Raw genomic sequence first — 15,712 nt, 5'->3', positions numbered from 1 at the left:
CTATGATGGCCCAAGATGATTACATGTGAGCCTGAGCTGGAATTCTGGCCTAAAACATTCTCTCTACCCTACTGGTACTGAAATCAAGGATTCTTTTCATCAATTACAACCAAAGGGTCCGCAATGGAAGGAGGAAAGGAAAATCTGTCAGCATACAATCCAGTGAGCACAGGAACGCAGACTTTCGGACTACACAGCAGATTCCAGATCATGCTGCTTTGCTGCTTTTCTTCAATGGCTGTTCCAGGGAAAATAAAAAAGACTTTTTTTTTTTTTTTAATAAAAAAGACTTAACTTGGTTTACCACACTCCACCACCACCTGTTGGACTCCTGGCTGCCACGTTTTAGTGAGGGACATCAATAAAAGAATAGTGAATAGTGAGGGGGTGATGGGGTAATGCTCCTGGGGACAAGTAAGAGTCCGCAGTGGTTACTCTATTACCCACTGGTTCACCCTCTCGCTGCCAGGCACACAAGCGTCCACAGCCTCCACTGCACGGTCAGCCTTCTCATAGAAATTACAATGGTGAGGACGAAATATTCACCCTCAGAAGCCCACGGCAAGATAGATGACAGTGTGATGGAAGGAAAGAGTAGACTGAGTGCCTTATCGATCTACCTGCCAGCCTGTGAATGGTGGGTAATAAAAATTTATTGAAAATCAGAAAAAAAAAATCACTTATTCTAATTCTTCTGAAAGGCAGTACTAATGCTGCATGTGAATAAATCCCTCCTTCCCCAGGACTAAACCACCATCCTCCTACCAGCCAACCCTCCAAACAGGACAGATTTAAAAATCTTGCAATTTTATTTGCATATAAAGGCCGCTAGATATAGAATATCACAATAAATTTAAAAGAAACAACTGCTTTCCTAAATTTCATTAACAAGATAACATAAAATAGAATAAAGCTCAACAGCATTTACAATGGGAAAACAGAAATGACTATTAGCGACAATATTTTGTGCTAGCGAAGATTGCATCGACACACAGTGCAAAATGGGGGGAGGGAGAGGAAGTAAGAAGACGATTCAGGGTATTTAAATATAAAGGACGACTAAGCCTTATTTTAGTTACCTCCCATTGCATCCACTTAAGTCTGTACACGCCTGTAACTGTACCGAGACTTAACTCAAGCTCTTTGAGACCTTGAGTTCTGAGAAAATGTGTCAGCCCCTTCGGACTTCTGATGCCTTGCTATAAAGCATCCCTTTGCAGTCGTACTGTCCTTGGCAATATTAAACTCCTAACTTAGTCATAATACACAAAAAATATTTATATATATAAACCCATACTGAAAAGGAGTCTGCACGCTCAATTTTTTTTTTAACTGCACGAAATACTTGCTCTTGACAGATTCCATTCCCATATTTTTAAAGCTAAAATAATTTAAAAGAAACAAACAAACAATGAGACCTTGTAGAACCACAATACGGATCTCACTAGCTAAGCCATCCTTTAAACGAGGGCCGTTTTCTTCCCTGGACGCAGCTTTCTTTATAGTGAGAGTGTGAAGAGAAGTCTTTTCCACGCCTACTTTTTGTTGAAAAGATTGCTATAAATCCAGGCCATGTCTGCAAAAAAGTAAGCGTTACCAAGAAAACAACAACAACAACAACAAAACATCAAAAAATAAAATACTTCGAACAATACTCTTAAACAGTTGTGCAAATCTGGGTGGTTTTTAAAACACTACCTACCTGTTTCTCTCTCTCTCTCTCTCTCTCTCTCTTTTCTTTTTCTTCCAGCTTAAAGCATATTAAAATAAGACTTTCATCACCTTTTAAAAAGAAAGCTTGGCTGTCCTTTGGCGAATACTCACAATTTACTATGGCGTGGCCTTGGAGAGAACGGAAGTCATTTTACAAATTCACAATGCTCCTTTCATTTCGAATGGACGCCCCATTTTTTAAAAATAAAAAAATAAAATAAAATAAAGGAGAAGCACAACCTCTAGCGTCATTTGTGTTCCAGTAATTTACAAAAAGAACTCACAGGATTTGGAAATAAACAAGTAAGAGAATGTAAGTTTATAATTAGAAAAATGGCAGTTTATAGACCTTCCCTCACATTCCAATTGGGCTTTTAGAGCTTCAGGAACCCTGTGGGTTTGGAAGGTCAAATATAATTGGAGGGTTGGTCGGTTGAAAGCTGACTGTACACGTTGAGGCATTGATGTACGTTGTATAACCGTCGGTCATAATGCCGTAACCTGTGGAGACAGAGTGTCATGCTTACTGTAATATACACAAATGATAGTGACTCAGTGGTGGGCTGTCAGGCAAGGAAAACTCAAAAATCTTTGCCAGTGGGCAGTGAGATGAGATTCAATGAAGCCTCCCCAGATGATAACAGCTTTCAGAAGCTGCCTTCCAATTACATTCTGTTTTCTTTAGAGAGAGAATCCTTGACTTCAAAGAAAAGGGATTCTTTTTTCCTTATTTAAGCATTAGATTTGTCGGGGAAAGACTGTGATTTCTTTACTAGTGAGAATACAGAGAAAAACACTTCTCCCCTCTTCTTAAAATATGATTTTCATTTCAAAGCCCTGCATTCATTACTGAGTTCTAGGGAACAGAGAGAGTCACAGAAGAGGCTCCTCAGGGTGCACACATCCAAAACCCCAAATGGGCTTTGGGGCAGGTGAGGCAGGAAAGAGCACACAGCACTGGGATCCGGAAGGGGGGGTGCAGGAGGGTGGGGGGGATGCTCAGCTTCCTTGTCTATGAGATAATCTCTAAACTGCTTCAATGAATGGTTAACAAGAAGTGATCTTATCTCACTCGAATTGTGTGGCTTTTTGGTGCTGAGTTCCATTTCATTCAAAAAAAGTCAAGTAATCGAATATCCAAGTGATTTGCAGACACACATCACCATAGGACACTGCTTCCTAAGCTCACCCGGGCACTGGATCAAGCAAAAACACTTCCCACGTGCAGTATATAAATCTCTTGTGACCTACTGGGAAAAGCTACGAAAGTTTTTCTTGGGTCTTTGGTATGTAGGTCCCTTTTATAATTTTTAATTTGTTGAAATTTTTAACATGTTTGCAAGTTTGCACATTGCCCTGGATACCTTATATCTACCTTAGAGCCTCTGCGATTCAGTTTGTAATTCTATGTTGGTATCAGGCTCTTACGGAATAGAAAAATATGCCCGTGAACAATTAAATTACCAGGACTTACAGAAATAACTGAGGTTTTTTTCTTGTCTTTTTTTTTTTTTTTTCTTCCTTTCTTTCCATTTGCTAAAATTTCTCCAAGTAAGCCTGTGGAGAGCTTAATGAGGGTCAATGGAAAAATCTCTTAAGAAAAGAAAAGAGGCATTTAAAATGTGCACTGTTTAGTTCTGGGGTCATAAAGTCTTGTTATCTCTCTCCATCAAGAGGTTGGTATTTGCCCTCTCTCTGCCCTCTTCAGCTGTCTTAAGTGAATAAAAGTGAGACAAGTTTATTTGAATATGATCTCCTCCCTTTTAAGCAAGTTTATTATTTTGGGACTTCAGTGGAATTCCCCAATTGTCTGGCTAGTTTAAAGCTAATTAATGATTAAAAAAAAAAAAAAAACCCGGATGAAATACAAACTCACATAGGCAGGCTGCAGGAATTCAAGCCTGGTAACTGTCCCCCAGAAATGCCTGTTGGACAGGAGCTCCCATCCATCCCCCCACCTCCCCGCCAATCCTTAGAGAAGGGCCTCCCTTTTTTAAGACTACAGCTCAAAGTCAGAGTAGGATGATGTCCACTCTTGGAAAGCTGCACGCCTGCATTCCATGCACTCAGCTGGTGCTTGCACTTGGGGCACGATGAATTTTCTCCGGCATTAGTAGGATGATTTTCAATACATATGCTTTTAATTCCATGCCTAACCTGGAAGCCAATGGATTTGCGGGCTTTGAGAAGCAAACTTTTGTTTTTTCGCTTCGTCAGACACATAGGCCTGAACAACTCGCCTGCAGATTCATAAATAACTCCAGAGTACAAGCTGTAAGCAGGAGCTGGAGGAAATTCGGCAGCTGCCTATGTAAACGCACCCACGGCACACAAACCCATGTAACAGGGAGAGGCCAGTGGGGCCAGAAAAATCTAAGGCCTCCTGAAAGACAGCTTTGCATCTCTCTGAAAACCCTAGTCTAAAAGAGGAAGGGAAAGACAAAACCTAGAACCGTGAAGTTTCCTGGGAGGCTTTCAGGTTCTGTGAACTCGACTCCAGCTTACCTTGAGAGGCGGAACTAGAGGCAACTGGACCAGTTCCCACTTAAGGGAGATTTAATTATTCTGTGTAGCCTCAGCCTGACCTGAGAGTGCAGATGATTTCTGAGAAGCCTGAAATGGTTTTCTGAGGTTAGTAAGGAAATGACTACCTGCAAATGATGGCAGGTTCCTGCCATTTCTGTTCTATAACTTTCGTTGAGTGTCCAAAGTTACTTGCTTCAGAGACTGTCTTGTCTTCATGGGTTCTTCACGTGCATTCCATGTGAAACACAACATTTACAGGTAGAGCGAGGCCATGAAAGATATTTGGTCTAACTTCTAGGCTATTTCTTCTAGCTCTCTTAAGGAAAAAAATGTCTTTTTTTTTTTTTTTTTTCTTTTTAACCTCAGGGCTGCTCTACAGTTGGTGGTTAGCAAATATTTCTCGTCAGAGCCCTGAGATTCTAGAAGTTGCCTGGGGGAGTGCTGGGTTTTCCCGTAAGGTGAACCAGACCGGGCTTTTTCTCTCCACTCTGCTTAAAAGAGAGCAGCTCCATATAAAAAATGTATCATATAAAAGATATCACATACAGGCGTTTCTCCTAACAATTCATCTTATACAAGGGTTCTCCCACTGGTAAAAACTTTGACAACCACTGCTCTAGTCATATTCAGCGTAGCCAAGGTCCCCATTCTGGAATGAAATCATGGATAGTGACCCAACCTCTTGTGAACTCCTTTCTTCTGGTCTTACCTTCATGGATTCCACCAAATACGTGGAGCTTGGGCCGGACTCGTCTCTGGACTGTGTTTAAAAGCTCCACGCAGCCCACTCTTTGAAGCTCCTTTGGAACCCAGTCTCGAAAACCTAAGGGCAAAATGCAATCAATACTCTTAATTTTCTTTCTTCAGGTAAGGTTTCATTTAGACTTTCAGGAAGCCATAACTCACAGAAGGTTTATTACATTATCTGTAATCCTAGCCTCTCCATTAAAGCTCACAATGGCTTTTAAGGAACTTTTCACTTGTCACTTTGTCTTCTTTAGGTTCTTGAAAAAAAATTTTTTTTGGTTTCCATTTTTTTCTTCCTGTTAATTAACATTTTTTTTTTCTGTAAGGGATTTGATTTATGCAGCCCCGATTTCAAGTCTTCATGGGCCTAATGACATTTATTCCCGGCAGTTCCTGCAATATCTTTCTTTCACGATTCCGTTACTTTCTTTCTTTCTTTTTTTTTTTTTTATTATGTCTTTCTTATAGCAGTTTACCTCTAGGATGGCTCAAAGAAGACAGGCTAGGAGGGGCTGTCTGTAAGCTGGCCACAAGATACCTGGCTCTCCTTAGGTACATCAACTCTTCACCTTTGGTGGTTCCTGCTGACCAAAGCTTGGAAGTTTCAAGCTTCCTCCTCCAGTCTCCTGTCTAGCAATAGGCAACAATGTGACCTCATGGTGGCATCCGGTAAGCTGGGGCTAATTGACTACCTTTAAAGTAAAAGCCACTTACTTCAATGCCTAATGCAGAAAATCCATAAAAACCGACATCAATTATAGCAAAAGTCAGGTATCTGAACAATTATGGTCAGAAATGGAACCCATACACCTCAGCAGGATGGGTGTGAAGAAGACAGCTGGGAATAACAGCTAAATTGTAATAAGTGGGAATCCGCACCATAGCTCTATTAGCTGAGTTCTACTATTTAGAAATGATGCAGAAATGGACAGACAAGTTTACTGCACTTTGGCGAACCTGGAGGAACGAAAATATAGCATCTCCGTAAAAATATGGTAACTGGAGTGTGGGGAGCAGCTGGAGAGGCTGCAAAGAACATTAGATGAGAATGGGGGCCTTAGAAAAATTCAGCCAGGGGTTTCAGAGGAAAAAAATCCTTAGACTGGCATATTCCCTCATGGGTGTGTTTTTCTGGAAAGGGGAAAGACCTCATTTCATATAGGATCAACCTGAGGAGGCATCCTGCTTCCACCAGAATAGTAAAGTCTCCTGGAGAGATGGCTTTTCTTCTCAGCAGGACAGAATTCAAGGCCAATCTCTATCCCCCACCCAATCCAGCATTTTTACCAGAATCCCAATAATGTACTGATAAGGTTCAACTGAACCTTAGGAAAACCTAGCCTGACCTTTTAGTGTGGAACTCGTTGATGTAGAATTGACTTACCTTGTTCTACCCACAGCCAACTGTCTGGATGGTGCCATGTTTCCTACAAAGGGGGGGATGGTAGTCTCCCTCTTAAAAGTTCTTGGGATGTCTGAATTCTTTGGAGGTTAGAATTCAGACTTATTACTACTGCTACTGGCTTCTGTACCAAAATTAATGGCTTGAATGAATTGTTCTATTCAAAGCTATATTCCAAATAAGGCTTCAGTCATGTAGATGTTTCTGTCCTGAGGATATGCAAGTCTTATTTACAATAAACAGCCTAAGGGGAATCGTTTCTCTACAGAAGGAGGTCGCTCAGGGAAAGGAATCAAGTTGGCTGGGATGCTCTCTCTGTAGGTCTCACTGGGTAACTCACGCTGATCAGAATATTTAGCTAACAATTCAGGATTTAGTCTCTAATGACTACAAAATAGGGAAATTAATTAATTAGGATGATACATGTTGTTGATAAGTATAATCTTTTAAAACATGGGATGGGATGGGATAGAATAGGGAAAAAAGCATGGGGATGGTGATTCTGAAATACTGAAGGAGTCAGGAACGGCTAAGATCGTGTGCAAATCTGGACAGCTTCTCTATCTGCAACAGAACTGGCTCCTAGGGGGGTGGGAAAAAAAAAAAAAAGAACTGGCTCCTCCTCTCTTGCTTCTCCCTATCATTAAAATGTGCCACCATAACTCATGGCTTGGTTCTTCTTTCTGCTGTTTCCATGTGAAACAGAGAGCACTTCCCTTGTAAGGGAAGGGAAGCAGCCCTAAGTGGGTTGGAGGAGACAATATTTACGAAGATTAAATTCACAGTATGGGACGTGTGTTAGATTTTTTATTTTTCAGTTGACAGAGGAGGCAAGTGATATGGACAACCCCAAGCCACAGGGAAAAAATTGTGAAAATAATTTATTTTGTACTAAGCGGTTTCTTCCTCTTTCCAAAACAAACTTTGCTAGTACTATACATTTGAACATTTATTAAGAGTGCAGATTTCACGCTGTGTATTTTTTTTTTAACCACAATCTAAAAAAAAGAAAACTCTCCTATTGAAAGTGAACTATCTGAATTTCCTGAGTACACCTTTGTTGGACAGGAAGGGTCCTGGCGTAATAGATACCAGACAGATGGGGATCAAGGTGATAGTCGCATTTGAAAAATGTTCTGTAGCTAAGTCAAAGAGATAACAAGTTTCATGAATAATTAAAAGATAATTATATGAGTCAAAGAATCATCTTCTGGACCATAATCTGCGTAACTAAAGGTAGCTTTGAAGCACACTGGCAATCTAAACTGGATGTAGGTTCAAGGATTCTGTAGAATGAGTATTATTAAATAACTTTCAACATAAGTCCTTAACACCTTAGCCTTAACAAAAAAAGAAAAAAAGGATTCTTTGTTCAGTTATCAGCTCCAACGTTCAACTATAAAGATTTTCCAGGTCCTACTATTAGATGGAAAAGGAAATGAGCTACTCTTTTTTTTTTTTTTTTTGAAATGAGCTACTTTATCTTATCTTTGGGAGAGACAGAGAGAAAAAGAGAGAGAGAAGTGGGGGGCGAGGGAGAGAATCTCGAGCAGACTCTGCTGAGCATGGAGCCCGATTGAGGGGGGGTTTGATCCCACTACCTGAGCTGAAAGCAAGAGCAGAATGCTTAACCAACTGTGCCACCGAGGCACCCCAAATGAACCACTTTAAACAAAAGTTTCCATCATTTCATTCCACCTCCCTCACTCCTGAGAAGTACGGTTCTTAAAATAAATGATCAAGCTCAAAAGACTGCGGTGCTCCATACTCATTTGATTTTCCCTGACTCGACTAAATAAAAAAAATTTAATTTCAAGAACACCTGTAAGCCCAGCAGAACTGCTGAGTTTAATTATCATACTGGTTTCTTTTAAAGACATTGGCTTTTCTTTTTGTGTTCACTTTTTATTTTTTGAGAGAAAATGATTATATCCCCGAAGCATTATTTATTACACTTTATTATTATGAAAAAAGGCAGTTCTATGACAAAAGGACAACCTTTTGCTTCACTTACCTAGAGGAGGTCCGTGTGTCATGAGTATGTCGATGCCCTCAGGGATGAGGTTCCACTTGTCCAGCAGAGACTGACCTCTGGGCAGGTTAAAGCCCCATCCATTAAACCACGGGGTCCTTTGGGGGAGATAATGCACATGGTATCAGGCCAGCAGAGCTACGTTTCTGCTCTACAATATTTCTCTCTAGCACATTCCCCCACGGTTTGCATTGCTCTCTTTTCTCTTTTTGATGGTTGGCCCTGGCAGCAGGATGCTTTTTTGTTGACTGCTTCAAAACCAAGGCATATGAAAGCAAGTGTGGAGCCTGTGAATTGTTCAACCAGAAAGGGGCACAAGAGTCTTTACAGTGGAGACTTTCCCAGCAGACCTCTATCAGAATTTTAACAATGCTTTGTCTTCTCCCCCAAATCTCCATGCTTCCTAACATGCCTACCCCTGATCCAAAGCATTCCCACTCTTCCTGCAGTATCTCAGAGCTAAGACATTCCATCAGTACTCCTTCCTCCCCTTCACTGTGACGCTACTTTAGTAGAAGGACACTTACTGGAGAAAAGACCAACAGCTCTGAAGGCAGAGCATGTACCCCCTGCCATACATGGAGATGTTCTGAATACCCTGGACTGAAAAAATACAGGGACTCTGACAGGTGAGAGAGGGTACAGGGGACAAAGACCAAATGTGGGCTTTTCCAACTATCATCAAAAAGAAAATCGGGGGTCATTCTGGAATCCACTCTCTTGAGAGGGAAGGTAAGCAGTCCACTCTCTTGGAAACTTCTACTTCAGGAATGAGTTTCTGAGACTGATGCTTCATGCAGAAGTGAAAGGAGTTCTTGTCCAGCACGAGCATCTCTAACCGGAGCTGAACATGCCTCTACCACTTATAACAACAAGAGAAAACCAATTTTTCTCTACAAATAGTACAGGCTAAGTCACATCAGAACAAAGCAGTTCCCAGGGCTGTCCTATTCCCAAACATCTAGTTATAACTTTTATTTTTTGAAACTGACTCTTTCCCACTCTGTAGAAATCCCCCACTATTTGTTAGCGTATACATGCAGAAGGCAAGATGGGCAATTTTCTGGCTAAGCTGAATTTTCCTCTTTGACTTATGCTGGTCCTTCCATGCCTCCTGAAAGAGGTGACCCTGTGTCCCAGGCAGCCTAGTCAGTCACAGCTAATCAAAGGAAGTGCACTTTTATTTAAAGCCACTCATGTGCCAGACTGTCAGACTCTCTCAAGACTCAGAACTCAGAAATACTGACCCAGCATTCATGTGGTGGTGGGCACGTATAGGCAAGGACAGAATGAAAGGAGGGCACCTGAAAACTGTGAAAATCCATCCTACAAATGAGAACCTCAGTTGCCCCTGAGGTGCTTAAAAGAAAGTTCCAGAGATAACAGATGGTGTGGCCCCAGCTAGAAAAAGAGAAACCAAGAAAGTATCTGACCTGGTTCCTAGAACTATTCTGCAAATTCCTAAGCCACCCTCAAGGGCTTACTTATAATAACAACAATACTTTTTAAAGCTATTACTAGTTGAGGGCTTACTCTGTGTCAAGGAACTATTCTAAAACACTATTTGGATTAACACAGTTAAATTTCACATGAGCTCATGGGGTATTAGCACTAACCCATTTTACAGGTGAAGAAACTGAGGCACAGAGAGCTCAAGTAAACACAACCAATAAACCAGATATGAACCCAAACAATCTGGTTCCCAAACCCATACTTATAGCCATCGCACAATTCCTCTTCTTACACAGTACTTGAATTAACTTCCTAGCTGCCCTGGGTGAGCCTCTTCTGGACTCTTTTAAGTGTCTTGTTGCTTAAAGCCAAATGAATTCTGAACTGGGATCGGGTGAATGGTTCTGAAAGCCAGCAATGAGATGGAGGAGTGGACGCCAGTGGTTACTGCGTGCTTAGCTCTTTCACTCTTCTTTTGGTAACAGCATCTGAATTTTCTTTGGACAATCTCTCCTTCCCCCTCTCAGTACACGTGCTCTAAGGCTGACTCATCGCTGCTCTAGGATCTCCCTAAACAGTGACTGGTTTAGGGATGTACCTGTGACCAAGCTGGGAGCATCCTCAGGCTTTTGCTGGTGCTACCTAAAAAGAGATCATGGCTTTCTCTCTGGGATCCTCGGTCTTGAGGACTGTATAGGCTTGGAATTGCCTGGGAGCTTTGTCTTAGCCACCGTGCAGATGGCCTGTGCTTGAGAATCAAACCATTAAGGGAAATAAAAATAAATAAATAAATAAATAAATAAATAAATAAATAAGAAAGAAAGAAAGGAAAGAAAAGGAAAGGAAAGGAAAGGAAAGGAAAGGAAAGGAAAGGAAAGGAAAGGAAAGGAAAGGAAAGAAAGAAAAGAAAAGAAAAGAAAAGAAAAGAAAAGAAAAGAAATAAGCCAAGCAAAGGAACAAGAGTACCCAGATGATCGTGTTAGACATGTGGATCCAGCTGTGCCCAAAGCCAATCACACATTTCCTTCCAAGAATATAAGCTAATAAAATACTTTTCTTTTTATTAACTTGAATTAGTTTCCGTTTCTGCAACTGAAAGAGTCCTAATACATAAAATTGTAGTAAAATGTAAAAATGACCTCTGTATTTATGGTAGGCAACAACGTCCACACACCCCGCCCCCAAAGATGTCCATACCCTGATCCCTGGAACCTGTGAATATATTACCTTACATGGCACACGGGAATTAAGGATGCTGATGGAGTTTAGGAGCTAATCATGCTGACCTTAAAATGGGCAAGATTGTCCTGTATTATCTAGGGGGTAATTACATGGGGTGCCAAAAGCAGAGGAAGGAGGCAGAGGAGGAAGATGCAGTAAGGTAAGAAGGATTCAACCTGCTGTTGCTGGCTTTGGACATGAAGGAGGAAGAACGCAAGCCAAAGCATGTGGGCAGCCTCCAGAGGTTGGAAAAGTGAAAGAAAGAAAAGGAACTCTCCAACAGAGCCTCCAGAAAAAACCAGAGCCTTGCTGACATCCAGATGTTAGCCTAGTGAAACCCATGTCAGATTCCTTTTTTTTTTTTTATTTTTTTTTATTTTTTAACTTTTATTTATTTATGATAGTCATACAAAGAGAGAGAGAGGCAGAGACAGAGGCAGAGGGAGAAGCAGGCTCCATGCACTGGGAGCCCGACGTGGGATTCGATCCCGGGTCTCCAGGATCGCGCCCTGGGCCAAAGGCAGGCGCTAAACCGCTGCGCCACCCAGGGATCCCTCATGTCAGATTCCTGACCAAGAGATTATAAGATAATAAACAGGTGTTGTTATAAGCCACTAAACTTGACGGTGATTTGTTACAGCAGCCAACAGGACACTGATACAGAACCTAACATGTCGGAGCTGGCCGGGCCATCCAGGAGCTGTCGGTGGCACGGGCCTCACGTAGCACAGGTGCAGTCAACACAGCCCTTTGCAACCACACTGCCCTGCTCAGCTAGGTGCCATGCTTTGGGTTTCCTTGGAGGAAAGGCAGTGCTTGCTTTCTTACCCCAGGCCTGGGGGGTAATGCCAGGTAGACCCTTTTAGGGCTCAACTAGTCAATCTCGCTTGCATTTGTCATCTAGGACTTCCCATCTTCAGGTTCTTCAACATTTTCATCGGAGTCTGAAATAGACCATTTCCAGTTTGGGATGCCAATCCTCTCCCTTCATTTTACAATGATCCCTTTCTACTATTTGTCTTAAAGGTAAAAAGAAAAAAAAATGGCAAGTTCTAAACCCAGTGAAAACTCAGTAAGCATTTTGGCACTGGAGAGAGAAAAAATAAGCAAAGACATCTGTTTCCCTAGATTTTGAAAACAAGCTGCTGGGCCTATGGTTTGTCTCTGAATGGCAAATAAAGAAGGCTTGAAAGAGTCCCAAGCACACCCAAGTAGTTGGTACAATGAGGAGCTCTGATTTCGCTGCTAGAGTCCATCTGAGGGCAGTCAGCCTCTGGGCCTCCAGGTCATCCAAGGGGATTCCAGAGTCAAAGGAACAAGACTTCAATTTTCTTATTTTCTCTCACAGAGTCTTCTCGGGAAACCCACAGCCCTATTACCCCCAGGAAGTGCTCAGTTTTATAAGTGCTTTGCAAAAGAGTAAGACAAGCCCATTGTCTGTGGATACCCCAAATTTCATTTGGTTAATGTTAAGCTTGTGACAAAATCCAGAAGTTTCCAAGTTAAGGGGAAACCTTAAAAAATAATCTGGCTTTCATGTTGACTCAAACCTGTATGTATGTGTATGAGAGTGAGACGGAATTTAAATTGTAAGAAAAGGAACGTTTATCAAATCCCTGATATGCTTCACATGGAGGCTTTACATAGACCATTAAACTTAATTACTCATAACAATCCCTGAATTATTATTAACAATCTTTGAGTATTGCCAGCTCTATTTTTAGATAAAAAGGCTGAAGATCAGTGATAACCAAGTAACGTCAATATTCCCAGGATTGGTAAGTAGCAGAGGGCTGATCCAAACACAGATCCGCTGTCTCCAAAGCCTCTGTTTTTTCCCCTGCACGATGCTGAACTAAAACCTTCTAGCCCACTTTTGGGTTTGGTTCTCACACTTGCAAAGTAAAAACAGGGCTGCTCCATACAGGCTCTTAGGCTGCACACGGTACAGCCTCAGGGGGTGCCATGGCATCGTGCGATTGAAATGGTTCTTTGTAAAAAAAAAAAATAGGGGCACACAGAAGAGACCTGTGTGCTGATTCTCATTCTGGCATCAAGCTACTAACTCAGGGGAACCTGTGATAAGAGAGCGACTGTCAGTGGGCCACTTTCCTCATCTGAAAAATGAATGCGTGCATGTATTTGATTACTGGATTTCGGATTGCTTGTAGGTTGTGGAAATCTCAGGCAGGAGCCCCACATCCAAAGCAGGTACATGCAGGGGTGCTCTTGCTGGAAGGCCTGGAAGAAAAGGCTCTGAACGCGCTCACTCACTCGGCCCCTTCCTCCTTTCTGACCTATGCTTCTGCGCAAAGCCAGCAAAACCTGGCACTCGACAGTCCTTCTATGATCGAGAAATCCTAGCATTCTAGAAGTCTGTGCAGACTATCCATGTTCTCAATAAATGCTGTGAATCACTCTCAATGAATTACCTAAACTGCCTGTAAGGGACCGAGTCTAGCGTGGAAGAAATCGCTGCGCAGAGCAGAGACCAAATGTGTCAGCATCAATGAACAGTGCTTTATCCAGTTGAGTTTCAACCTGAAACATGAAACCCCAGCAGTGAGCCCATCAGGGGTTCACTGGAAAATATGTGCACAGTCGGCCTCCAGAGCCCCACAATGGGTTTTGTTCTGTAGCAATGGGGGGTGAGGGGGGCAGGGTGGGGGGAGGAATCCAGGGGAACAATGTCTATTGCCTCAGCCAAGGACTTAATAATTAGCTGTGACTAACAAATACCACATGGGAACCAACTTGTAAGAAAATGTCCCACAAAGCGCCCTGTTGCCAGTGGGCCAATCAGAACCCGTAATCCAGCCCCTTAGAGAGAAGGATTAGAAAACTCTGGAAGGGGAGAACTACAGCTGCCTGAGGCCATTGGACCAAAGACTCAGATGGATGGAAGCTGCGGGTGCTTTCAGGGCTCCCTCCCCCTTGCTCTTGCCATTAGGGGTCCTTGGCTTCTTTAGGATGCAAGTCCAGGGCTGGACGCTAAGGGAGTTAACCTCGGCAGAACTTGTTCAGAACAATGTCAACACAAAACAGGTTTCCTATATGGGAGCAGGTTGAGATGCAATCGCTGCAAAGGTCATCTGTGTTTGCTGTACACAGTGCGGCAGTGAGGGCCGAAGGGAGCTGCTGGACCATAAATCTGAGGTTGGGACAGGTGAATGGCTCTTTACTCCCTTGCCCACATCAGTGGGGGCTGGGCACACCCCAGGAAAGCAGGATTTGGAAAAGGAACCGTCTAACTTGTTCTGCTCAGCTGGGCTCCTCAGGTTCATGGCCCTGGTGCCCGCTGGCCCACGTCTACAAACTCCCCATGTGCAGATGGGTCGGCAGGCTGCGCCACCAAGACTCGGGATTGTTATGAACTGTCGCCTAGGTTCCTCCTGTGAAAGGTTAGGACTCCGCTGGGATCCTGCATGGAAGGCGTGGAGGGGCAAGTGCAAGGGCCCACGCGGGTGTGCTGGCCGCGCCGCCCAGAGCTGCGAGAAGCTGGGGGTCCTGTCCAAGTTCACCACTCTCGTGGAGGCAGAGGAACAAGCGTGGATTAGGGAACCACAGGCCAATCGAGTCCCAGGTGTGGCTCGTCCGTCTCCTCATCTTGCAGATGGAAGCAGAGTATCTGCTTACCTGGGGGAAGTTCACGCAAAACTTTCGGCAGAGCGCGGACGCCAGGTGTTAACGTGCAGCTTTTAAATTTATATATAAAATATATTAGCAGCATACGTGTATGTGTGTGTGCACATGCATGCACACACACACACACACACACACACACACAACACACAGTCTCTCGTGTCATTTCTTTTTAGAATTTCCCAAGCTGCAGCTCATCAAATACTAGGCCCTCCTGCTCCAGACTTTTCTGAAGAGTCCCCAGTGAATAGGCCAGCATTACTAGATGGCTAGATAGAGCCTGATTTCCTCCAGCTGATTACTTATTAAAAGGCACTTCCTCAGTTCACTTTTGAGTGGAAGTTTCTCCAACAGGCGCTCACTCACTCGCTGGCTTGCTCAGTCTTGCAGAGACAATCCCGTGGAATGTGAGAGCACAGGGCAAAACGTTAGTCAAGGCTGCTTAGCTGGCTAGTACAGGTGGTTAGATTTTGACAGCATCTCAAATTGGGGAAGTTCCAGGAAGGGGGTGACTTTGGGTCCTTGGAATATTAATAATAATAGGGCGCTCGGAGAGGTTCACTGGCGGCCCGGACAAGCTACTAATTAACACCATCACCGCAGCCTGGCATCTCCATGAAGCGAAATTCAGAAGCCAGGGGCCAGTTTCCACGTACACTTTCTTTTCTAAGTGGAGGCACTTCAGAATTGCAACCTTGCTCACGCCTGGCACTCCCAGCCGCCACCGGCCCCTCTCCGACTGCACATCACACCAGGTCCAACAGAAGCTAATTTAACCACCGCTGGTTAAAATCACACTGCACTTCACAGCCCCCTTCACATGCCATGAAGCTGTCATGATAATTCTTGATCTCTAGCTCACCTGACAGCTCAGCCCTCCCTTGATTGCAAAGCTTCCCGTCAGTTAGAAATAGCAGCTTCCCTGGCACCAGATGTGTCATCCTGAATATCCAGATGAAAGGCAGACACCTGCCCCA

The 15,712-nt window shown here is 43.2% G+C and overlaps 1 protein-coding gene across 5 annotated transcripts in view; it reads right to left on the bottom strand.

The window, feature by feature from the left end:
• Positions 1–790: 790 nt before the first annotated feature.
• MPPED2 (metallophosphoesterase domain containing 2) overlaps positions 791–15,712 on the bottom strand; it is a 176,111-nt gene continuing 161,189 nt past the window's right edge. For 4 of the 5 annotated variants that reach the window (XM_038563162.1, XM_038563159.1, XM_038563160.1 and 1 more), the window contains exons 5-7: positions 8,403–8,518; positions 4,949–5,062; positions 791–2,214 (exon numbers count right to left, since the gene is read on the bottom strand). In XM_038563162.1, coding sequence (XP_038419090.1) covers positions 2,096–2,214; positions 4,949–5,062; positions 8,403–8,518 — 349 coding nt within the window. In that variant the 3' untranslated portion in view covers positions 791–2,095. The remainder of the gene's footprint in view (positions 2,215–4,948; positions 5,063–8,402; positions 8,519–15,712) is intronic. The other variant, XR_005373414.1, reaches the window with a different exon arrangement.

The sequence above is a fragment of the Canis lupus genome, chromosome 18, assembly GCF_011100685.1.
Source record: "Canis lupus familiaris isolate Mischka breed German Shepherd chromosome 18, alternate assembly UU_Cfam_GSD_1.0, whole genome shotgun sequence".
Classification (NCBI taxonomy): domain Eukaryota; kingdom Metazoa; phylum Chordata; class Mammalia; order Carnivora; family Canidae; genus Canis; species Canis lupus.
Note: the sequence above shows the minus strand (reverse complement) of the source record. Positions and strands in the feature narration are given on the sequence as shown.